Source organism: Lepidochelys kempii, chromosome 19 (assembly GCF_965140285.1).
Source record: "Lepidochelys kempii isolate rLepKem1 chromosome 19, rLepKem1.hap1, whole genome shotgun sequence".
Classification (NCBI taxonomy): Eukaryota; Metazoa; Chordata; order Testudines; family Cheloniidae; genus Lepidochelys; species Lepidochelys kempii.
Genome location: NC_136398.1, coordinates 9481481 through 9503520, shown reverse-complemented (window position 1 = coordinate 9503520; position 22040 = coordinate 9481481). Strand labels below are relative to the sequence as shown.

The 22040-nt window shown below is 52.9% G+C and overlaps 1 protein-coding gene across 1 annotated transcript in view; it reads right to left on the bottom strand.

Moving 5' to 3' along the window:
- The window catches only part of EXTL1 (exostosin like glycosyltransferase 1), a 46677-nt gene that overhangs the window by 9915 nt on the left and 14722 nt on the right, over positions 1-22040 (bottom strand). Inside the window, exons 2-3 of the mRNA XM_073317779.2 lie at positions 1076-1169; positions 349-456 (exon numbers count right to left, since the gene is read on the bottom strand). Coding sequence (XP_073173880.1) covers positions 349-456; positions 1076-1169 — 202 coding nt within the window. The remainder of the gene's footprint in view (positions 1-348; positions 457-1075; positions 1170-22040) is intronic.

Here is a 22040-nt window from a genome sequence, read left to right as displayed (position 1 = left end):
GTGGGGTGTTAATGAGCCTTCCAGTCCTGCCTGCCCTCCCCCGAAGTCAATAGCAAACTTCAGTGGGAGCAGCGCGGGCTCTAAGCCAGCTGTGGGAGGGTGAGGCAGGACACATCTGCCGCGGGAGATAGGGGACAAGGTTTGGGAGAGGGGACGACTGGTCGGCCAATTTCTGATGGCTGGCTGCCCTGTCCGGCTCTGTTGCAGCCGTCGGCTAATGGGTGATCCACCCGTCCGCCACCAGAACAGGGAGATCCGATGGCCAGTAATTCTCCGGTGCTGTGAGTGAAAGGCACTTCACACCATGGCACTGTCTGCTGTGCCACCCTGTGCCAGGCGCTGCGTTACCTGCAGGAGGAGCCTCTCGTCCCCGACAATGGCCGATTTACTCCAGTCGATCACTTCGGAGAATGGCAGCTCCCAGCCGTTACTGAGCAGCACTGGGATGCAAGCAGCCTGGATGGATGAGAAACAGCAGACAACCGCGCTCATGAGACCCAGGCCAGTCAGCCTTGTACCCACCAGCTCAGGGGCCGACAGCCCAGCCGCTGGGTCTGACAGGGGTGGGGGAAACAGGAGGCCTGAGGGAGGCGCACAGCAGCTGGCTAGTGGTATTGGAAGCCCAAATAATTTCTAGAGAGCCCCCTTTCAAAGACTGCTTTCGTCCAAGAACTAGGAGCATTAACCCTGCTCACGGCCAGCCCGAGGCAGGCATGATTTCCTCAGGGACCCTCCTGATGGCTGCTTCTCTACCAAGGGAATAGACAGGAAGGGCTAGCGGCAGAGGGAGGGGATGGGGGTGGGGGAGTGGAGGGTGTCAGGGAAGGGGATGGAAGTGGGAGAGGAGAAGATGGGTAGAAGGAGCGAAGAGGAAGGAGGAGGGGGAAGGGGCACTGATCTCTGAGGAGCAGAATTGGAGACGTTGAGATAAGTGTGTGGGGTGGGGGAAGGCTCAGGCTCTTGCCCTGCTTCTCTCTCTCCATTCTCAGAGGCTCCTGTGCCCTGGGATTGGGGTGAGGAGGGAAATTCACGGACTGACTACAGACATTTCCCGCTGTCTTGCCCGCAGTGGTACCTGCAGCGCTTCCAGGAAGCGGAAGGAGCCCAGCCGCCTGCCGCGGGGGATGATGCAGAAGGTGGAGTTGTGCAGCAACTCCTGATAGTCAAACCTGGGAACAAAATGCAGCTCTGGTTAGAAACCTGTGGTTAGAGCTCTCTTTTCCTTCCATGTGCCACAAAGCTCCCCCACCCGCCTTGTCGACTTAAGTGTCCTCAGCGCTGTTCTTGTATTTCAGTGGCAAGACCTCGAGGATTCATATACGTCACTCCTAGAACAGAGGTGGTCACAAATAGCATGCAGGGGTCCTCTCCGTCACAAATCTGAGCACAAATACCAAAGTGCTGTTGCCAGGGAGCACCTCCGCCTCCAGAATTGACTCCAGTTGGAGAGACTAAGGCAGGGAGCACCCTCCCCGCTGCTTGCTACAGCTGCTTGCTACAGCTCCCCCAGAAAGAAACATCATCACAAAGCACAACACAGCGGTTTCTTCCAAGACTAAACGCTTGTCTGCCAAAAAAAAAGAAACTTGTAAGACTACGTGTAACAGCACCATGGTTGACCACTGCCATAGTAATATGAAGGGGCATTAATGAGATGGTTACATTTATTTAGGATGAAAATGTTTGGCACCATGCTGGTCTTTTGGACACTGTTGAATAGGGAGCAGTCGATAATGTGCCATCTACCAGCCGGGTGTCATGTAGCGGAGATGCTTTGGGGCCACAAAGATCTCTTTTAGAGGCGTGCCAGCCAGCATCACATGCAGCTGGTTCACTGGCTGGAGCCGATGACCTCAGTGTGGTGACAGCACAAATGCTGTAAATAAATACTCAGAAACCAAAGCCAAGAAAGGCATTACATTATTATGATTGTATTACCATAGCTCCTGGGTGCCCCAGTGATGAGCCAGAACCCCAGTGCGCTAGGCGCTGGACAAACAGACGGTCCCTGCCTCAAAGCTCACAACCTAAATCCCATTCTTATCCCCAGAGAGGGCTGCCTCGGAAAGCTTAATATGCCTTAGTGTTTGTCAAACCCTCAGGATTCCCCCCTCCATGCACCCACGCACAAAGCCACTATCATCGTCCCCAGTTGACAAAGGGGGAAGCTGAGACAGAGGTAGAACTAAGTGACTTGCCCAAGGCTAAAGAGAGGTGTCAGTGTCTGAGCTGGGATGAGAACCCAGGTGTTCCTGGGTCTCAGTGTGTTTAGATCCTCCGGCAAGGCGGCCTGTGATCATCCAGGCATATGACCACAGCATGTTGGAGAGGAGATGGTTGTGTGGAAAAAGCATTGGTGTGAAACTCAGAGGAGCTTGATTTAGTGGCTGGCTCCTCCATTGGCTCGCAGGTGACTGCAGGCAGGTCTGTGCCTCTGTTTTCCATCTGTGAAATGGGGCTAATGAGACTTCCCTACCAACCAGGGGTGTTGTGAGGTTAAATGCATCAGTGCTTGTGAAGTGCTCAGACACCCTGGTGTCGGGGGCTGTGATAAATGAAGGGGGTTCCCTTTTATGAACACCCAGCCAGCCAGTTAGCTATAAAATCCCTGTTAGTAGCTGTTCTCTATTTGCTTTACCTGTAAAGGATTAAAAAAAGTCCATAGGTAAAAGAAAGGGAGTGGGCACCTGACCAAAAGAGCCAATGAGAAGGCTAGAACTTTTTAAAATTGGGGAAAAACTTCCCCTTTGTGTCTGTTGTTGTGTCTGGGAAGAGGGGAACTGTGAGAAGCTTGGGCCAGGTATGAAATCATCAGAATCATACCTAGAAACTGCTTATTTGAAAACTCAGCTATGTAGGTCGATCAGGAAATGTCTAGGAAGACGCGATCAGGTTTATTTCTTATGGCTAGTGGACTCCTCTGTGCTAACCCCAGATGCTTTTGTTTGCTTGTAACCTTCAAGCTGAACCCCCAAGAAAGCTAGTTTCAGTGCTTAATTTTTGGAAATTGCTCCTTTAAAATCTAGCAATAGCCTGAGTTTTCAAATGTATTTCTTTCTTTTTGTTTTTAATAAAATTTACCTTTTTTAAGAACAGAATTTGAATTTTTGTGTCTTAAGAGGTTTGTGCACGTTTTTTAATTAGCTGGTGGTAACAGCTGATTTCCTTTGTTTTCTTTCTCAGCTCTTCCCCGGAGTGGGGGTGAAAGGGCTTGAGGGTACCCCACAGGAAGGAATTCCCAGGAGCGCCTTCCTGGGTCCTAAAAGGGGTCTTTTGCACTTGGGTGGTGGCAGCATCTACCCATCCAAGGTCAGAGAAAAGCTGTAACCTTGGAAGTTTAATACAAGCCTGGAGTGGCCGGTATTAATTTTTAGACTCCTTGCGGGCCCCCACCTTCTGCACTCAGAGTGCCAGAGTGGGGAATTAGCCTTGACGGGGGCCGAGTGACCAGAAGTGACCTATTGTGCCTATCTCAGCTGTATGTTACTTTAGACAGGGGCTGCGGAGTCCCATTTAAAGTGGCAGGGAGCACAGATTTTCCTCTGCCGCCTGACCTGCCACCGGCCCATGAGCCCCTACACCCACCCCCTCTACATTTGAATGAGCGGCATTGCCACCTGGTGCACAGGGGCACAGGGTCACTCTGGTTTGGCCCAGCCAAAAAGTGCCCTCTCCCACCCCAGCCCTGCAGCCTATGGCATGGGTTCTCCACCGGGGGGCTGTCAACCCTCCCTTCCTTTTAGCTAGATTTAACAGGGAGGTCCTGTCACAGTCTGGAAAGCTTTGAGAACCCAGCCCCCCAAGGACCACCTGCCAATGGAGTGCCCCCTGCAACAAGGGTTGCAGAAAGGATGGCATTGAAGCCACTTACACTGGCTATATGCACTCTTGGGAATGCCCACCCCTCCATGCCCGGAAAATCCCTAGAAGGGGAGAGAGTCCAGAACTCTCATCAGACATCAGCGTCACTTGGGCTGTGTTTTAAGAACCGGTTTGTAGTTGTTTGATTTTGTGTGGTGAAGAGTCGGTCGAAGATCAGCCTTGGAGACTGAAGTACTTTATGTTTCCACAGAACAAGCACAATATGAGCTGCATCAGGCCAGTTTCCACACACACACCCTGCTACCAGCATGCCTCAGCTCTGAGCTGGAAACAGACCACCCTTTGGGGATAAAAGGGGAGTTCAGTTTTCATGGTCAGATCAGTCCTCAGCGTCACCCCCGAGCCTGCCAACCAGAGGGGGGCAATTAGTGCCAAATGCCAGGGTGGTTTCTGTGGTGTGGAGGTTGTGGTGAGTTTTTACACTGGAGCGTTTGACTCGGATCACATCGCCTCCAGCAATGAGCAGATGCATGCAGAAAGCCAGCCTGGTAGCATCCGCCTGTTTAAACCCCAACCAGTCTTGGTTGTACGGTTATCACCATTACACAAACAATGGCCCGGCCAATTGAAGCCTAGAGTTTAGGTTTGTAAAGCCTAATATTAATGCAAATGGTTTCATGAAGTTTGATTTTTTTTAAATACCAATGAAAACAATATTTTGTCTAAGCTAAACATTCCTCTGCTATGTTGGCAACCCAGCCGACCCTGCAGCCTCGTGCTCCTGAAAGTGCAATTGACTTAAACCGGAGTGCAGCTGACCAGGCTGTTTCCACAGTCCAAACTGAGTAAAATGCAAACAGCAAAGAACTGGAATCCATTGATCAAAGTAAATCCAATTAGTACAAATTCTCTCAATTTCCATAATCTCTGGTGTCACTGAGAGCACAAGTGATAGTACTCGTATTTCTTAAACCCTTCTAAGTTACTCTTGGAGCCCAAAATACTGGGCCAGATTTTCTGCTGTGCTGAGTTTCCAGTCAGTGCAGTGGGTGGTATAGTTGATTACTGTAATCAACTCCCTGATTCTCCGTTGGGCCCTGTGAGCTGCCATAGGTTAGAGCAGCCTGGGGGCTGCTCTAATTTGCACCATCTGGCAACAGTCCTCAGGGGCCAACAGAGTGCCTGCATGGTATTGGAGCCAACTACACTGGTTCTTTGCCCACAAGGGAGTTCCTGCCCCCTGTGCCAGGAGAATCCCCAGCAGGGGTGAGAGGGCCAAATCCTGTCTTCTCTGTGTCACCATGGCTACATGCTGGGTTGGAGTAGGTGCAGTTCCTCTGACCCTCTATCTCTTGTGATGTTTTTAGCAGAACCATGCTCAGGGCCCGATCCTGCAAGGTGACTATCTAATACAGGCCAACAGGGTTGAGGCCATTCAGTCCCTCTCAGGAGACACTCAGCAACTTCCAGGTTCAGGCTCGTCAAGTGGCATCAGCCCCTAAGGGAACTTCCAAGTCCCACCCTATTTAAACCAGACTCTGCTCATCTTTCCTAATTCTCTCAGCGTTGTCCTGAGTTTCTCTCCTTCCCAGCCCTGTTCCCACAGAGAGCCCTCAGATCTGGACTGTGATATTACAGACCTCAAAGAAAGGTGAGCCCTTCTTCTTCCATGTGATGCTGAATCCCGGGAAGCTGCTCACCCAACGAGCGTACGCCAACAAGCTGAGTTGTGAGGCGTGATACATGAGGAAACGATAGAAGACATTTGTCAAGCAGGAGGGGATCATTTATCAGAGGGTCCTGATCTCAGTGAGCCACAGGAAAGCATGATCCTCAGTGTGATGTACAACTCTTTGCAAAGTGTGGTCCTGGTCCATGATTTGGGGGAACGGGGGGCTAACACAGTATAAAAAATAATAACGCTGTGTAGAAAGGGAGATGTGGCCTGCACGCAGAGGGGCCAGAGGCACCAGGGACAGCATCACACAGCTGTCCTGTTGGCTGCTACTGAGAAAAGTTCAGACTGTAACTTGCCCTGCCTGCATGCACAGAGAAGAGGGACTCAAGGGTCCCTCTTTGCCCCCCTGTGCCAGCTGCAATACTGTACCTGTGGGACAAGGACATGGGGAGTCTGTGCTGCCAGTGGCTCCAGACCCCCGTTCCTAACCAGCTGGGGGTCAGAAGCAGGCGTGGCTTCAGGGCACCCCACCCCCACGGTGCAGTGGAAGGGACGAGACACACAGCAGAGGGGAGCGTGTTTGACTTCTCCACATCCTGAAGGGGAAGGGGCCGGGACGGCTCCTCTGCTGGCTCCTGCCCTTTGCCGCTGCTTCCTGGAGGGCAGCCGTGTTTGTAAAATGTAAATTTTAGGCCGCATTTTTTTATCTTAGGGATGCTGGGAATCCCAATCCTTGTTTTGTGGCTGGAGGACTAGCGGTAGATATGCCCAATGGCCTGTGATGGGATGTTAGATGGGGTGGGATCTGAATTACTACAGAGAATTCTTTCCTGGGTGTCTGGCTGGTGAGTCTTGCCCACATGCTCAGAGTTTAGCTACTCACCACATTTGGGGTCGGGAAGGAATTTTCCCCCAGGGCAGATTGGCAGAGCCCCTGGGGGGTTTTCGCCTTCCTCTGCAGCATGGGGCACGGGTCACTTGCTGGAGGATTCTCTGCCCCTTGAAGTCTTTAAACCACGATTTGAGGACTTCAATAGCTCAGACATAAGTTAGGGGTTTGTTGCAGAAGTAGGTGGGTGAGATTCTGTGGCCTGCGTTGTGCAGGAGGTCAGACTAGATGATCATAATGGTCCCTCCTGACCTTAAAGTCTATGATTCTGTGATTCTATGACTTCAGCAACACCCCCGAAAGGCAGACAGGATGCGAGCTCACTGTGGGCCAACGTGCTTGGTCACACCCATCACCTTTAATAATACCATGATAACAGTGCCGAGAGGCCCAGCTGAAATCATGGCCCTATTGGGCCAGACGCTGCAGCACACAGGAAGCCAGAGTCCCTGTCCCAAAGAACTCAGAGGAAAGAGACAAGAACAAGGAAGAGTTATGAGTAAAGCTGGATGGGAAGTTTTTGATGAAATGTTTTTTTCATTGGAAAATGCCACTTCATTCAGAAGGTTTCTCAGGTCCAGGATGGAATTGGGGGGGTGGGGGAGCAAGAGCACCACCCCAGAATAGCTACTTGGTCAGGGCAGTTGCCTGGAATGTGGGAAACCCAGATTACTTGTACCTCAACCTTCTGCATCCGAGGGAGTGCCCTAACCTCCAGGCAACTGGCTATTCTGGGGTGGCGCTCACTCGCTCTCATTAATTTTGTGAAAAATTTCAAAATGTTTTCCCTCTGCCACGGAACTAAAACAAAAGTCAAAACCTCAAATTTTGTTGTGAAACAGAATGTCTTGTTTCTGACCGACCCTGCTTATCAGCCCATGTTCCAGGGGGGAAACTGAGGCACAGGGAGACTCAACAACCAGCCCAAAGTGACACCAGGAGTCTGTAGGAAAGCCAGGGAATTGACTCCAGATCTCCCAAGTGCCAGTCCATAGGACGGCCCTTCCACTCAGAGGGGAACATCAGAGGAGTGACTCTGGATTACAGCAGTGTAAAGCGGCGAGATCAGAATGAGGCCCGTTATACACCTCGCAGCCTCATGCCACCGGGCGTACTTAACCTTCGCAGACAGAGCCATGCGGGACACATTGTTAAGCAGATGCAGCCAGGCAGAGATCTCAGCACAGCCCTGTTCACAGAGCCATGCGCTCCCCTCCCAGAGCCCCGTGTACAGGGGCACAATGCAGCTTTCTGCTGGGTGGGCCCTGGGAGCGTTCCTGACAGGACAGCCCCATAAAGCAAGGTGGTTTCTCTGCCCCCTGCACGTGGAGATGCCTAGATCGGGAATGAACACGCGTCCGAGCTGAGTTTTCTTGCAAACTGGGCACGTACTCCTGGGCACGTGCTCCTGACTCTGTTCCCCACTCCAAGGACTCAGACTCGGAGCCAGGAGTGGGACCCAGTACATGGGCCCCTGGGTCGGTGGGAGGTGCAGCGTGGCATGGGGAGGAATGGGGGCCTGCCAGCTGCCTGCTGGGTGGGCGGGGCTGCCTGCCTGGGCAGGGTGATCTAAGGCACGGAGCGGAAGATGAGTTAATTCTGGGGGGTGGCAGAGTGTCTAGGGCAAACGCAGCTTTGGAGGAAGAGCGTTTCTGGAGAGGGCAGCAGGAAGGAGGCCAGAACTCAGGCTGGTCCAGGCCCTGTTTATTCTGATGACATTTCTTTACACGGCACGGCCTGCCTGGAACAAAACTACCCCAGGGGCTCCCTCGTCCCACCCCGATCCCACTTCTCACACCCCAGGTTAAATACCCCCCTCCCTGCAAACTCACCTTCCAGTGCTCCCCCACTCCTCCGCCCCCCTTTCCTTACAGTCACTCCCCACCCCCGTCAATCAGCCGAGCCGGACTCTGCCTGCTTATCCTGGTGTGAATCGAAAGGCACCCCCTGACTTCAGCGGAGTTACCTTCCGGGTGACTTGTACCCGGGCATAACCCCAAGCAGAAGCTGCCCCATGTGAGAGCTGGCACGGCAGCAGCGAGGAGGGGAGGAGAGATTCCGTCTGAGGATACTGGGGAAAAAAAATCCCTTTGTCCCAGGATATTTAATGTCCACGTAAGGGCGGAGGCAGAATTGGGGGATCCCTGCTCCTCTCAAGCCCAAGGCAAAACCCTCATTGCTTTTGATGAAGGCAGCAGGCCTCTCCTCAGACCTCGCTGGCTCACGTCTCATGTAAGACCCTCCACCCGCCTCGAGCAAGCTGGGAGCCGACTGTGGGTGTTCCAAGGCGTCTAGGTATTTCCAGCCTGCTGCTTCCGTCTCCCAAGCCTTCCCCCGGTCGCTGTTTCTCTTGGATCCTCATGTATGAGTCCCAGGCTCGTCAGCCTCTTGTCCGCTCTCTCTGCGTGCTCACTTCCCTGCGAGCCCTGGCAAAGGTAAAGAACTTCCCCAGCATGATCCGCCTCCCCCACCCCCGGCTAATTCCTTGGAGGCCGAAGGCCGATGCCTCTCCAGGTGACTCCCCCTTCATTAATGTGCCTGAAGTGCCCTGGTTTGAGGGTGACTGTTTCCCCTTCAGTGTTTCATTCTCCAAAGCTCAGCCCCTCGCTATGAAAGAGGTTTCTGTGCAGCTGGCCTGTGAGAGGCACATTCATGGCTGGGTCCCTGCAACCGCACCGGAAAATCCAGTATTTATGTTCCTTTTGGACAGACCCACCTTTCTGTTTCTTCTCTAAGCTCCACCAACAAGGAGGGAAGGGGCAGAAAGAACAAGGAGCCACTATTTCCCGGGCTGCGCCGAGCTCAGCTCCTGGTAGCTTGGGAAGGGGGGGAATACACCTCTGGCATGTAACATCCAGGGGTGTGTTGGATTGGAAGGGTTCTATGGGACCGACTCAAGGACCTGCTCTAGCCTAGCCAGAAAAGGGCTGTGCTCCTGCTTAGGGGATCAGCAAAGACATCACACCCGTCTGAGCAGTCCACATGTCATGACATCACACTCACACCAGCACTGCATCGAATGATGTCACACCCAGCTGAGCATTCCATGGGGATGACATCACATGCAGCAATGATGTCACACCCATCTGAGCATTCCACAGGGATGACATCACACCCACACCAACGTTGCATAGAATGATATCACACCCAGCTGAGAATTCCATAGGGATGACATCGCACATAGCAATGATGTCACACCCATCTGAGCATTCCACAGGAATGACATCACACCCACCCTAGCACTACATAACAATGATGTCACAACCATCAAGAATTCCACTGCGACATCATGCCTGCCCTAGCATTGCCCAGCAATGATGGTGCACCCACCCAAGCATTGTGTGCTGATGCTATGCTCCACCCTGAGAATTGGATGACAGTGATGTCATGCTACTAACTGAAGCATTTCATGGTGATATGACACTTGCTCAAATATTAGGGGATGATGTCACAGTGGCCTGCACAATAGGTAGTGATGACAGCACACTGGCCTCAAAATAATGTATCCCTGTCTTACCCAAGCCAGAATAAACAAGTCAATGCTCTCTCGCTCTCTCACACACACACACAATCAGACCTTTTTCAGTTACGCCGCTGTGTTATCCCAGGTCTCACTGCAGGATCTGAGCAAATCACACACCAAGGTGGCTTGTTCCACCACTCCTGTTACACTTGCACCAGTGACCCCCCACCATCACCTTCAGTCTCCCGCGTCCCTGGAAATCCCCACCGTCTTTCCCTGCCCCTTCCTAGGACCCCATTCTTCCCACTCAGGCCCTGTCCACTCTGTAGCTGACCCCAGATTCTCACGTTGCTGGCTGGGCTCGAGTGTGGGCAGGGCTATTTTGAGCCCTCTACGCTCCCCACGCTATAGATCAGAAGGGTGGATTGAGGCTCCATCCCAGCTGGGCGAGCGTAGGTTTCAGCTCACTGAGCTAGCAAACAGCATTGCTGTCTGCATTCACTGAACCGTGCTGGGATAACCCTGTTCAAGCACGCTGCCCAGAAACCAGCATTATCTCTGCCGTGCTCACAAGCAGCAGGGCTGAAAGATTCCCCATCCCTCCCCAAGTCCTGCTGGGGCCGTCCCTTTGCCTGAGAGCACTGGGCAAGCACCAAGACATTGCCCTGACTTTGCAGCAGCTTGGTGATTTGGTGCAGCGGCAGAGAACGCCCCGTGGCTGGTCCTCGCTGCCTTTGCCCCAGCAGACTGCATGAGAAAGGGCTCCAGGCTGGAGGGCCTCCAGCTCCTACTGCGGCTGCCAGTGCTTTACCCGGTGTTCTCATGCCGCTCGCGTCGAACAGTCCCAGCACTGGCAAGCCCAGCAGTCTGCTCCTCTTGGCCTGGCTTGCGGGTTTGGCTGGAGCCTTGCTCAGGGAGGTTTTCCAACCCTGATCAACAGTTTGCTTTCTTTAAATCCATATGGCCCTGAGCTGCCTTTTGGATTGCAGCCAAGGGAAAGTCACTGGGTCCTGTCAAGGCTCCTGTCTCAGTGACGCACAGAGCCCTGGATGGATCCAACGCCTCTGAGCTCTGAAGGAGTTTGGAGCCACCTCCCAACATTGGGTCTGTCTGTGCAGCAATCGCAGGGAGCGACTGCAGCGTGAGTAGATGGACCCGAACTCGCTTCAATCTAGCCAGCCCGGGTACCAGAGCATGAAGCCACAGCTGCCTCTGCTTCACCCTGGGCTGCCCCGCGAGCAATCACCCGGGGCTCTGGGCAGGTTTGTCCCACCTGCACCGAAGCGCACTCGGCCATGGCTTCACCACGCCGGGACTCGAAGTGGCTACATTAAAGCTAGCTCTGGAATGTCAGCCCAAGCTGTCATTACATCCTGTGATTGCAGCACAGACCATAGGCACGGACTTTTATTGGTGTTCAACCCCGCTCCACCATGAGGTCCCACCCCCACTCTGCCCCCTCCTCCAAGGCCCTGACCTCACTCTGTCTCTTCCTGCCCCTGCTCCACCTCCCCCCCCAAGGCCCCTGGCTTGCACATGGCTTCTCCACCCTCCCCCAAGCACCTCCCACCAGCCACAGAACAGCTGATTGGCGGTGCCACGGAACAGCTGTGGCTGGTGGGTGCTGAGCACCCACTGTTTTTTTCCACGGGGTGCTTGAGCCCCGGAGCACCCACGGAGTCCGCACCTCCAGTATAGACATACCTTTTGTTGCTAGCCCTTATGGGTGATGTCACAAGGATGACTGGCCCCTTTAAGGGGAGATGGGGCCAGCCACACCTGTGTCATAATTATTTTGCTGCTTCCCAGCCTGAGGGGGTGGGGTGAAATAGGGTCAGGTGATAGCTTAAGGGACAGCTGGGCCTTATAAAAGGACTGAGGGAGCAAAGTCTGGGTATTAGCACTGCAGAAGGCTCTGAGCTACGTAGGGGCTGTAGGAAGCCAGATGCGAGCCGAGCCGAACCCCGGGAGGTAAGCAGGCCATGGTCTGAGAACACCAGGACTCTGGCAAAACCGGGCTTGGGGGCGGTGTGCTCCATACCAGAGCAGGGGAAAGACTCACAGAGGGCCCTAAAAGCGTTTGGTCCCAGCGCTGAAGACCCACAAGGACCTTTTTGTTTGTTGGGGCTGTTTTTTAGGTGGCTCTGTGCTCCCTGGGAGGAAGTTTGGGGTGTTTGCAACTTGGCTGGAGGGCTAAGCCACAGCTCCAGCTCTGAGCTGTGTGTGGAGAGCCAAGAAAAGCTGCTTTGGGGAAGGAAGTTGAGGCAGGGAACGCTGGCAGGACCATTCTCGCCCAGCAGGCGTGATACAGGGCAGGGAGACTTTCAAAGTCACGGAAGTGACTTAAGTGCACAAGTCCCCCTGAAAGCCACACTAGTGCATCTGAAAATCCCCCCTACCTGTATAACAGGCCTGAGCTCCCCTCCAGATACCCCATAACTTAGGATTCAAAGACCCCATGGGAATTTGGAAGCCTGGCTGCTGTGCACCTTTTCCTGGGGGACCCAATAGGGCTGCAGGTGTTCTCTGCACACCCTGTTCAGCTTGGAACCGTACAGCCAGGCAGGCTTTCACAGACCCAGAACGCCCCACCCCGACACAGCGGAGGAGCGCTTCCCTCTGACAGCCCAATCCATTTCACTCATTTAAATCTGCATCAGCCTAACCCTTCCCCGCTGATGGCTCCTGTCAGCGGGTCCCAAGCACGTTCTGCAGGCAGCTGGCTGGATTTGGTAAATTAGCCCCAGCTGGGAGTTGATGTATTGACAGCATAAAGTTTATGAACAAAAACCACCTCCAGGGAATTCAGCCAGACTCCTCGGATAGATGCTGAAAACCCCATTGGCTCATTTCAGCTCATTAACAACCCTGTTCTTACTCGCGCTACCTGCAGAGATGGAGGGTAACTTAAAATAGGCTCTCAACAAAAATCCCATTCCCATGAAATGTCATTAGCAAAGGCCAAGGTCGGTGCTTTCTCTGCTGATTGCTCCCCTCTGTTCTGCTACAGCTCCCAAGCCAGGGCGAAGGACCGCTACAGCCTCGGGAGCGAGAGTCTCTCTCAAACCCCCGGATGCATCTCTGGGCTTGCAGCTACTTTCCCTCGTTGAATGCTGGGACTTATGTGGCAAACTGGCTATGTTATGACCTGGGCCAGTTGCACCCGTGTCCTTCGGGAGCTGCTCCATTGAAACGATCCCAGTGTAACTAAAAGCCGAATCCAGCCGGCTCCCCAATTCTGATCGCTTGTGTTAGAAGAAATGTCAGTGCTGCCCTTATACGCCGGTGTGGGTGACAAGTTCATTACTGAGCTCAAGGCAAGTTCCAGTGTAAATACTGACGTGCCCAGTGGCGTTTCTGCCCAGTTCCCTGCGAACACCAGGCATGATTTTTGAGGCCCTATTTTAATTCACTTGGGCCAAATGCTCCACTGCCTGAAGTCAACCAAGTCACAAGGAATCTCGGGGTTATGTCTGCATGGCCATGGAGCTGTGGCAGGCCTGGGTCAGCTGACTCTGGCTCGTGGCACTAGAAAATGGCAGCGTAGATATTTGGGGATCGGGCCGGAGCCCACAAGAGTGGGGGAGTCTCCGAGCCCAGGCTCGGCACAAGCCCAAATGTCTTCACTGCTGTGTTTAAGCTCAGGTTGAGTCAGCTGCTCCAGGCTCTAAGACGCAGTGCTGTGGGGTTTTACCACTGTGTAGACACACCCTGGGGAAGCACAGAGGGAGCCGTATCCCCTTCACAGAGGGTTTGGTGTCCCATTGATGCCCCTTTCAAGACAGCAGCAGAAGTCGCGTCTTCTCGCTCCAGCCCCGTCCCAATGATTCTGCAGCAGGTGCGCCTCTGCTCAGCACACAGTCTGTCCCCTTGTGTCCACGCTACACCCACTCCCTGCTTGGCAGGGCGCTGCTCTCCATGACCCCCGTGTGAATCAGAATGACCCCACTACAGTCTCTCCAAAGAGGAGCTGAGACCAGGAACTGGCTATTTAAAGAGATGCTAATGCCAGGCTGGTGAAAGATGCTGGCCTAACAGCCCTGGAGGGCTCCTCAGAGCAGAAGCAGGTGCTCCGCACCCCGCCGATGTGCCTTGGCTCAACTGTGGGGCTGAGCGGGGAGTTCAGTTTCCATGGCGTGCGTGGCCCCAAGGCCTGGGCTGCCAACAACGCAGCCACTTAGCGCCCCTTGTTCTGGCGGCGGCTTGGTGGTGATGATTGTTCAGATGAAACTGGCTTGCATCTTACATTTCCGTTCCAATAGGCCACTAACCAGCTATCCGAGGGCAATGACTTTTGGCTGCTGCGGAGGGGGACGGGATTTGAACCAGTGAGCTGGGGGTGAAGGCTGTGTAGACAGAAGGATGAGCTTGGGGTTAAGGCTCTCAGGTGGGGCTTATGAGGGCTGGGTTCCAATCCCAGTGCAGCCCCAGACTCCCCCAAGAGGGGCAAATCATTTAATCACAGTTCCCCACCTGTGAAGCAGGACTAATACAGCCCTGAGATAAATCACCCATGTTTGTCAGGTGCCCACCCACTGTGGGGATGGAGCCCCTGGATGTAGAGTGCCGTTCCTTCTCGCCCTGCCGCCTGGACCCAGTAATCCACAGGCCGGTAGCAGTGGCTAGTACCCGCTGCTTCAGGCGGAAAGTTCTCTGTAGGTGCCAGCGATTACCTTTCAGACGGAGCCTATCACCAAACTTGTTTACAAGGCTACAAAAGTGAAACTCTCTTCCCTCCCTCCCCCCAAAAAATGATTGAAGCTTAAATGCCAGCCGCAGTCTGTTCGGGCAGGGCTGCTTCTCTCAACTCCGCTGCTGGCGCCTCCGGGGGAAAATCCTAATTAGCTGGTAAATAAAACCAATCAAAGCGCTGCCCTTGGATCCTGTTCCTCTTTCAGATCCTAAAACAAGCTGGCAACGTTCATTGCACTGAAAATCTGAAGAACTCGGTGGAATTAAAATTTTGAATGAAATGACAAAAAAAGTTTCCCTTTTGTTCAAAGTTTTTCATAGGAAAATATTTCTAGCCCTATTATTCGCCTGGCAGTAATGCCTCCATCAAAGCCAGGGCCTCATCATGTTAGGTGCTGTACAAACACACCGTCAGAGACAGTCCCTCCCCTGACGAGTTTGCAATCTAAATGGATACAACGGACAATGACATGAAGAGCATAGAGCAAGTCTGTAGCAGAACTGGGATTAGAACCCAGCTGTCCTGTCCCCTAGGCCACTGTGCTAGCCATCAGACCAGTGGTTTTCAACCTTTTTTCATTTGCTGACCCCTAAAACATTTTGAATGGAGGTGCAGACCCTTTTGGAAATCTTAGACATAGAATATCAGGGTTGGAAGGGACCTCAGGAGGTCATCTAGTCCAACCCCATGCTCAAAGCAGGGCCAATCCCCAATTTTTGCCCCAGATCCCTAAGTGGCCCCCTCAAAGATTGTTCTTACAACCCTGGGTTTAGCAGGCCAAGGCTCAAACCACTGAGCTATCCCTCCCCCCCACCCTCCAACATGGTCAGGTTGAAAACCACTGCTTTGGGCCATACTCTTTCCTAATGTTTTTTTAAAACCCTCAAAGGAGGAGAGTTCAAGCTTGCGATTCTAGCGATTGCAAGGTGTTTTGCCGCTGAAAAGGAATGACCCCAACAAAGGTGACATTTCAGCTCGATGAGGAAAGGGCACTGGGCATGAAACAGCTGTTGCTATAAACATGCAAGAGCCAGGGCGATTTCTGTAAGACGTGGCATCCAAACTGAATGTTCTGCCATTGCCATGCTTTCAATTTGTGGCATAACTCAAGATCCAGGGGCTCCGTGAGTCTCCAGAGAAGCAGCAGCCAGCTCTGGCCACTGCTGAATTTTAACCAGAGATGGCCTGAAAGGAACCCAGATTCTTTCTCTGTACTCTCAGAGCCCCAGGAGACTGGGACCGAGGAGACTGCAGCCTGTGGTTTACGTAGCCAGATTAAGAAGTAAAAAAATTTCCCCTTCCAGAAACATGCAACTAACTTCAGGCCCCGGCTTCAGCAAAGCAGCAGGGAAGAGGGGTCTAAGTTTCACTTGGAAGCGCCAGGAAGGAAAGTGGCAACTTAGGAGTTGGCTGTTACCCTCATTCCCATCCTGCTGGGAATTTATACCATGGAAAGAAGAGAGAAGGGGAGATCTCATGCTTCTACAGGGCCAGAGAAAAAGGGGTATTTGTACGGAGAGAGAGAGCGGGAAAGGGGGGTGTTTTCAGGGCTGTCAGAGGTCAGCCTTATCAGCCAGGGAAATGAGAAAGTGGCAGCCGATGCTGGCAGGGCTGAGGCCTTATGGAAACACTTTGCTCTTGACGTTCTGTGGTTTCTGAGCAATAATATCCTCAGTGCTTCCCTGTTTTCGTACAACCCGAGGGACATAAACTCTCTGATCTCTGTTCATCCGCTCCTGTCATTCAGAAGCAAAACAGCAGGTCTGGGATGAGGGGCCAGGGGGTGACGACGGTGGGTTTCACTAATGGGATCGAGAAGAGCTTTTCCAAAAAGCGTCGGGGGGGGGGGGGGGGTTTGGTGTGTTGTTTTTTTTTTTTTTTTTAAACCAGCGTTCTTCCTGCAGCAGAACAAAGATGCTACAAGACGTGCTTTATCAGGGCACAGAACCTGTTTGTGCAGGCAATTCCCTGCGGCAGAGGGGAGCCTGAGCTGCTTGCAAGCCCTTCCTCTGCTTGGAGCGTAATCTGGAAGGAGGCAGGTTACATGATACATGCAGTAACATGCATGTGTTACATGCAGTTGGAAAGTTAGAGCCAGGCAGCTTGTTGCCATGCTAGGCCCATGTTTCCCCTGCTAACAACGGAGCAGCCACTTATCTAGTCTCGCTTCGCTTCCAGGGTGAAAGGGGAAATACTCCAGACCTCTAGAGTAGGAGACTGAACCAGGAACGGGAGTGAGGGCCTGGTACAGCCCTCTCCGGCCTCTGGGAGCAAGAGGACTGGGCCTGGGTTGTTAGTTCTGAGCCAGTCTCACCAAATTTGGGGAGATGGGTGGGGTGTCCTTGATGTCACTAAAAGAAAGCCAAATGGGAGGGACCGAGGATTACTGACTAGCACCCCAGATTGGGATTCAGCTAACCTGGGATCTGTTCCCTACTCTACTACTGACTGACGGCATGACCAGGGGAAACTTGCTTCATCTCCACGTCCCCTCTCACCTATTAAGACTGTAAATTCTCCAGGTCAGGGACTGTCTCTGCACAGCACCCAGCACAACGGGGCGCTGAGCAAGGTTAGGGTTACTAGGCCCCCCTATAATGGTGGTGATCTGCTTTTGATCTCAGCCTCCTCAAAGATTTGGGGGTGTTTAGAGATGGAGTTCTGGCTTGGCTGCATCCTTACCATGTGCACGTTCCATATGAATTCTAGGCACTATCCACTCACCTGGAAGAGATCTCTTTCCCCCCCCGCCCCGCCCCGCTTTGAGGAAAGCCCATATTCTTCTCATCTTACTGATGGAGAAACTGAGGCAGGAAGCGGGTTAGTGGCTTGTTCACAATTACATCAGTGCCACAGCTGAGCAAAGGACCCAGGTCTCCTTGTGCCTTTAAGACCATTGCGGGATCAGTGGTTGCAATGAAATGTGCTTGGCTAGCTAATGAGAACAACATCGATGCCGACAGAAGAAGTACCTTGCAGCCCAAGAGCTGGAGCACTTTACAAAGGTGGGTGGCCAGGTACCATTATCCTCGCAGTTCAGATGGGGAAAACGAGGCCCTGTGAGGGTCCTCATCGCTTATTAGTAGAGGAGCACCCAAAACGCACCGGGTGCTATACAGGGATCTGGGATGGCCTGGCCTGTGCCCTGGAATGCTTCCATTCTCACCATCCCCCCAAGTCAGTGGCAGAGGCGAGTGTTAGGCATGGTGGTTGGGCTGCTTGCCTAGGACTTGGGTTCAAGTCCCTTTGCCATAGCTTTGCTGCGTGACCTTGGGCAAGTCACTTTGCTCTGTTCTATCGTCCCCGTTGTACACTGCCCTAGCTCACAAGGGTGTGGCAAGGAGAAATACATTAAAGACGGTGAGGTGCCCAGACACCATGGTAATAACGGGGGCCAGATGAGTACGTGAGCTAGAGGAGAACCCAGGTGCTAGGCGCTAGCCCAGGCTGGCTGTCTCAGCATTAGTATTTTTCATCCTACCTGAACAATTACTGGGGGCTCTAGGGGTGTGAGAGCCTCCAAACGTTCTCCGAGCAGCTGCTGAGATCACGACGACCAAGCACTCCAAGTGTTTCCTGGGAATCGTGCGAACGGGAGCACTCTACTTGTTTCTCTGCTCTGGGCTCATAGCTTTGGGGAAGGAGGACTGCTCTCACATAAGCCCATCCACATGCAGCAAGAGGCAGCTTGGGCGCTCCCCCACCAGGCAAAGTGGGCTCAATCACCTCTCCAGTGGTTTGACAGCCCCGTGGCGCCAGCCGCAGAACTGTTCTTGGTGGGGTTTTGTGCGAGAGGAAAAGCTCCTCCTTTCCCCTGTGCTGTGCTCCTGCTTGCTCGGCAGCCAGTCAGTGCTGCTCCATACAGGTAACGGAACGAGGGCCAGAGCAAAGGGCAGGATGGAACCCTGCTCTTCTAGGTGAACGTCTGATTGTCCCAGGGTGGGTGACTGATCCCTTTAAGCGGGTGTCAGGGCCCGGTCTGCCCACGAAGAGCTTCTTTAAAGACAACCAGCCCATCTCAGGCCACCTCTAAGCAATGAGCTGCCAGCCAGCTGCTTAGGCAGTTAATTGACTAATGAGCACCTGGCCTGATAAAAGCTACCAGAGGCCAGTTGGAGGAAGATGCCCTTTGAGAGAAGATCCCTGAGACTGTAGGCCTGGTAACCTCTCCAAGCTGATGGGTGAAAGGATTCCTGGATCTGAGGCCTGGTTAGGGTGACCAGGTGTCCGGTCAAAATGGGACCCTGGCGGCTCCGGTCCACACTGCTGACTGGATCGTTAAAGGTCCAGTCAGTGGTGCTGCAGCGCTATGGCAGGCTAGTCCCTACCTGTCCTGGGGCACCGCACTGCGCCCTGGAAGTGACCAGCAGGTCCACCTCCTAGGCAGGGGGGCCCCGGGCCCCTGTGCTCTGCTCCTGCCCTGAGCACCAGCTCCACACTCCCATTGGCTGGGAACTGGCCAATGGGAGCTGGGGGGCGGTGCCTGCGGGCAAGAGCAGCGTGTGCATAGCCTCCTGCCCCTCCTCCTCCTCCACTAGCACCAGACGTGCTGCCCACTTGCAGTGCGTGTGCAACGTAGTGTCAAAGTATCTGGGCGTTACACTGGACCGGAGTTTGACCTTTCAACGGCACCTCGAGAACACCCGCAATAAGGTCAGGTCTCGTGTCGCGCTTACCAGAAACCTGGAGGGGACATCATCAGTCCACTGACCTTACGAACTGCAGCAATTGCCTTGATATACCCTGCAGCTGAATACTGCGTGCCAGTGTGATCTCACAGCAGCCACACAACTCCTGGGCACTCAACTCAATAATGTCATGCGCATAGTGTCGGGGTGCTCAAATCGACTCCAGCCAACTGGCTCCCAGTCCTATTGCGCATCCAGCCTCCATAGATTAGAAGAGCTGCCCAGACATCTCTCTTTCTCCACTAGGTCACTGCAAACGTGAGGATCCTGCTGTACCATGACCTGCAGAACCCACCCAAGGTGAGATTAAAATCCCACAACCTTTTATGGAACTGTATCAAGACCCTTACTCCCAACTTCAACGCTGAGGCTCTGTGGAGAGTCACATGGAGCATTTCGACCGTTCAAAAACCGCTCATCGTTGATCCTGTTGAGAAACCACCAGGTTTTGATTTGTGCAGATTGACTAGTGCAGATTGAATCGCATCAGGACGTCTCATGGGAGATGTGGACAAACCCTCTTTAAATGGAAAACAAGGCAAACACCTGTATGCGACAGTGGTCACCAGTCACAAACGATGGAGCACATCATATCTGAGTGTCCCCTTTGTTCTTTTGCCGTGGCCCTGCAGGACGTTCACCAGCTCACTGCTGCAGCAATGTGCTGGCTATCAAACTTAGATATAAATTTGTAGCTGTTGCTACCTACCCAAGCTATACGAAAGAAGAAGAAGAACCGGAGAAATGCTTTCTTTGTAGATGATGGATGAACCCCTGAGGTTTTATTATAGTGGGGTAAGTGTCTGTAACGAGGACCACACGTACATTTCTAAGACGTAAAACCTAAAACAATTCTTGGTAAACCACGGAACCTGCTCAAGGAAGATCTCTCCAACCCGACACCACACGATTCCAGGCCCAAGGTTTACCATCATGCTAGGAGGTGTTCAGATGAGGGGTAAGAGGAGTCTAAGGTTTGGTCTACACCTAAAAATTACATCTATGTCGCTACATCCCTCAGGGCTGGGAAAGATTTTGCACCCCAAGCGCCGTAGCTAGGTTGTCGTAACCCCCTGGTGAAGACACAGCTAGGTGGGCGGAAGGATTCTTCTACTGACCCTATTAATGGCCAGATTTTCAAAGATTTATATAGAGATTTTCAAAAGCACCTAAGCACCTAACTTCCATTGATTTCAATGAGGGGCATCTGAATATGCCACGAAAATCCCACCTTTAAGTGTCTCTGTACCTTTAAAAATCCAGCCCCAAGGGCCCAGATCACTTGTGAAAATGGGACTTAGGTTCCTAAGTCACACAGTCACCCTAGATCAGGGATGGGCAGCTGAGGCGGGCTGCATCCAGCTTGCTAGAGCGTTTTATTTGGCCCGCCAACCGGACGAGGCAGAGGGGAGGAGGCTGCCAGCAGGGAGAAGAGAACGGTGAGAGGTGGCTCTTCCTGCCCGCCTGGGGGCAGTGAGGGGGCAGCTTCCCAGTCTCACTCTGGGATGGCCCTGGGGGATGGCACCTGCTCAGAAGGTACCGAATAGCGGGGGGGGCCTCTGGCAGGGGGCACAGACTCATCTGCCTTAGGGATTATGGTCGGGCAGGTGGATGCCACAGGGCGCGGTGGGTCAATGCAGGACTCGCTGCTCTGGCATGTGTTCTTGCAGCAGCAGTAGCCGCCAGGGCAAGCTGCCCCAGGACAGCAAAGGCGGCTTCTTCCTTGACCCCCAAAGGGTTCTGTGGATTTTGTGGCCTTCTGTTACCTTAAAGCTGCCCATCCCTGGCTGATTATCCCCCGTACGTAACTTCATTCAAATTAGGGGGACCAGATGTTCCGATTTTATAGAGACAGCCTTGATATTTGGGTTTTTTTCTTATATAGGCGCCTATTACCCCCCACCCCCATCCTGATTTTTCACACTTGCTATCAGGTCACCCTAATTCAAATGTCTAATTAAGGGCCTGAGGCTCCTTTGCGCATCTCTGGGAGCCTAAGGATGCCTTTGAGTAGGTGCAAATTACACTTGATTACTCCTCTACGCTGCCGGAGAGGTGTAAAGGGGCCTTAGCATGACTCAGAATCTGGCCCTGTGGGTTTTGGAGAAAACCCTCAGAATCAAAAGAGACACAGACACGAGTGGGAAAATCTGAGATCTCATTGCTAGTTGATGTAGCCAGTTGAGGTCAACCCTATATACCTTCCATCTGGGCTTTACCATGGCTGGCTACATCAAGGTAAAATACAGCGCCTGTCTCCACTGGGCTTTTACATCGAGTTCACTGTCTCGCTATCAAAGAAATGCATCTGAGACCACTTGCCCCTACAGACCAAACATACATTCCCACAGCCATTTCCTGCGGTGACAGCCAGGGTGTTTGCCCCTCCCTTGTACCGATCAGTGGGTTGTGAGAGCTGGGCTGAGAGTCATTTCTGCCATGCTTACAGAGGTGGGAATGAATTTCACACCTGTCTGGGTGCCCCTCGGCTGCAGATAAAGGACCTTAGTGCCTCCAGGAGCTGACAATCAGAGCCAATTATAACCGGACTGACCTGCCGTGACATTAAAATGCCCAGCAGAGCTCATCTGGTCCTGGCAGGATGGTGATTTTGCATGGCTATGTGTGGCTGATGTGGAAAGATCACTATTTTACAGCTCTGGAGGTGATAATCTGTTGGCCCTAACAATCAAACGAGCAGTTGCCCAGATTAACCCTTATTACCCAATTCGACTGTATTTTCATGTACAAAATACAAAAGGAATAACACATCTCCCATTGAGAGTCTGCGGACAGTAAATTCTAAT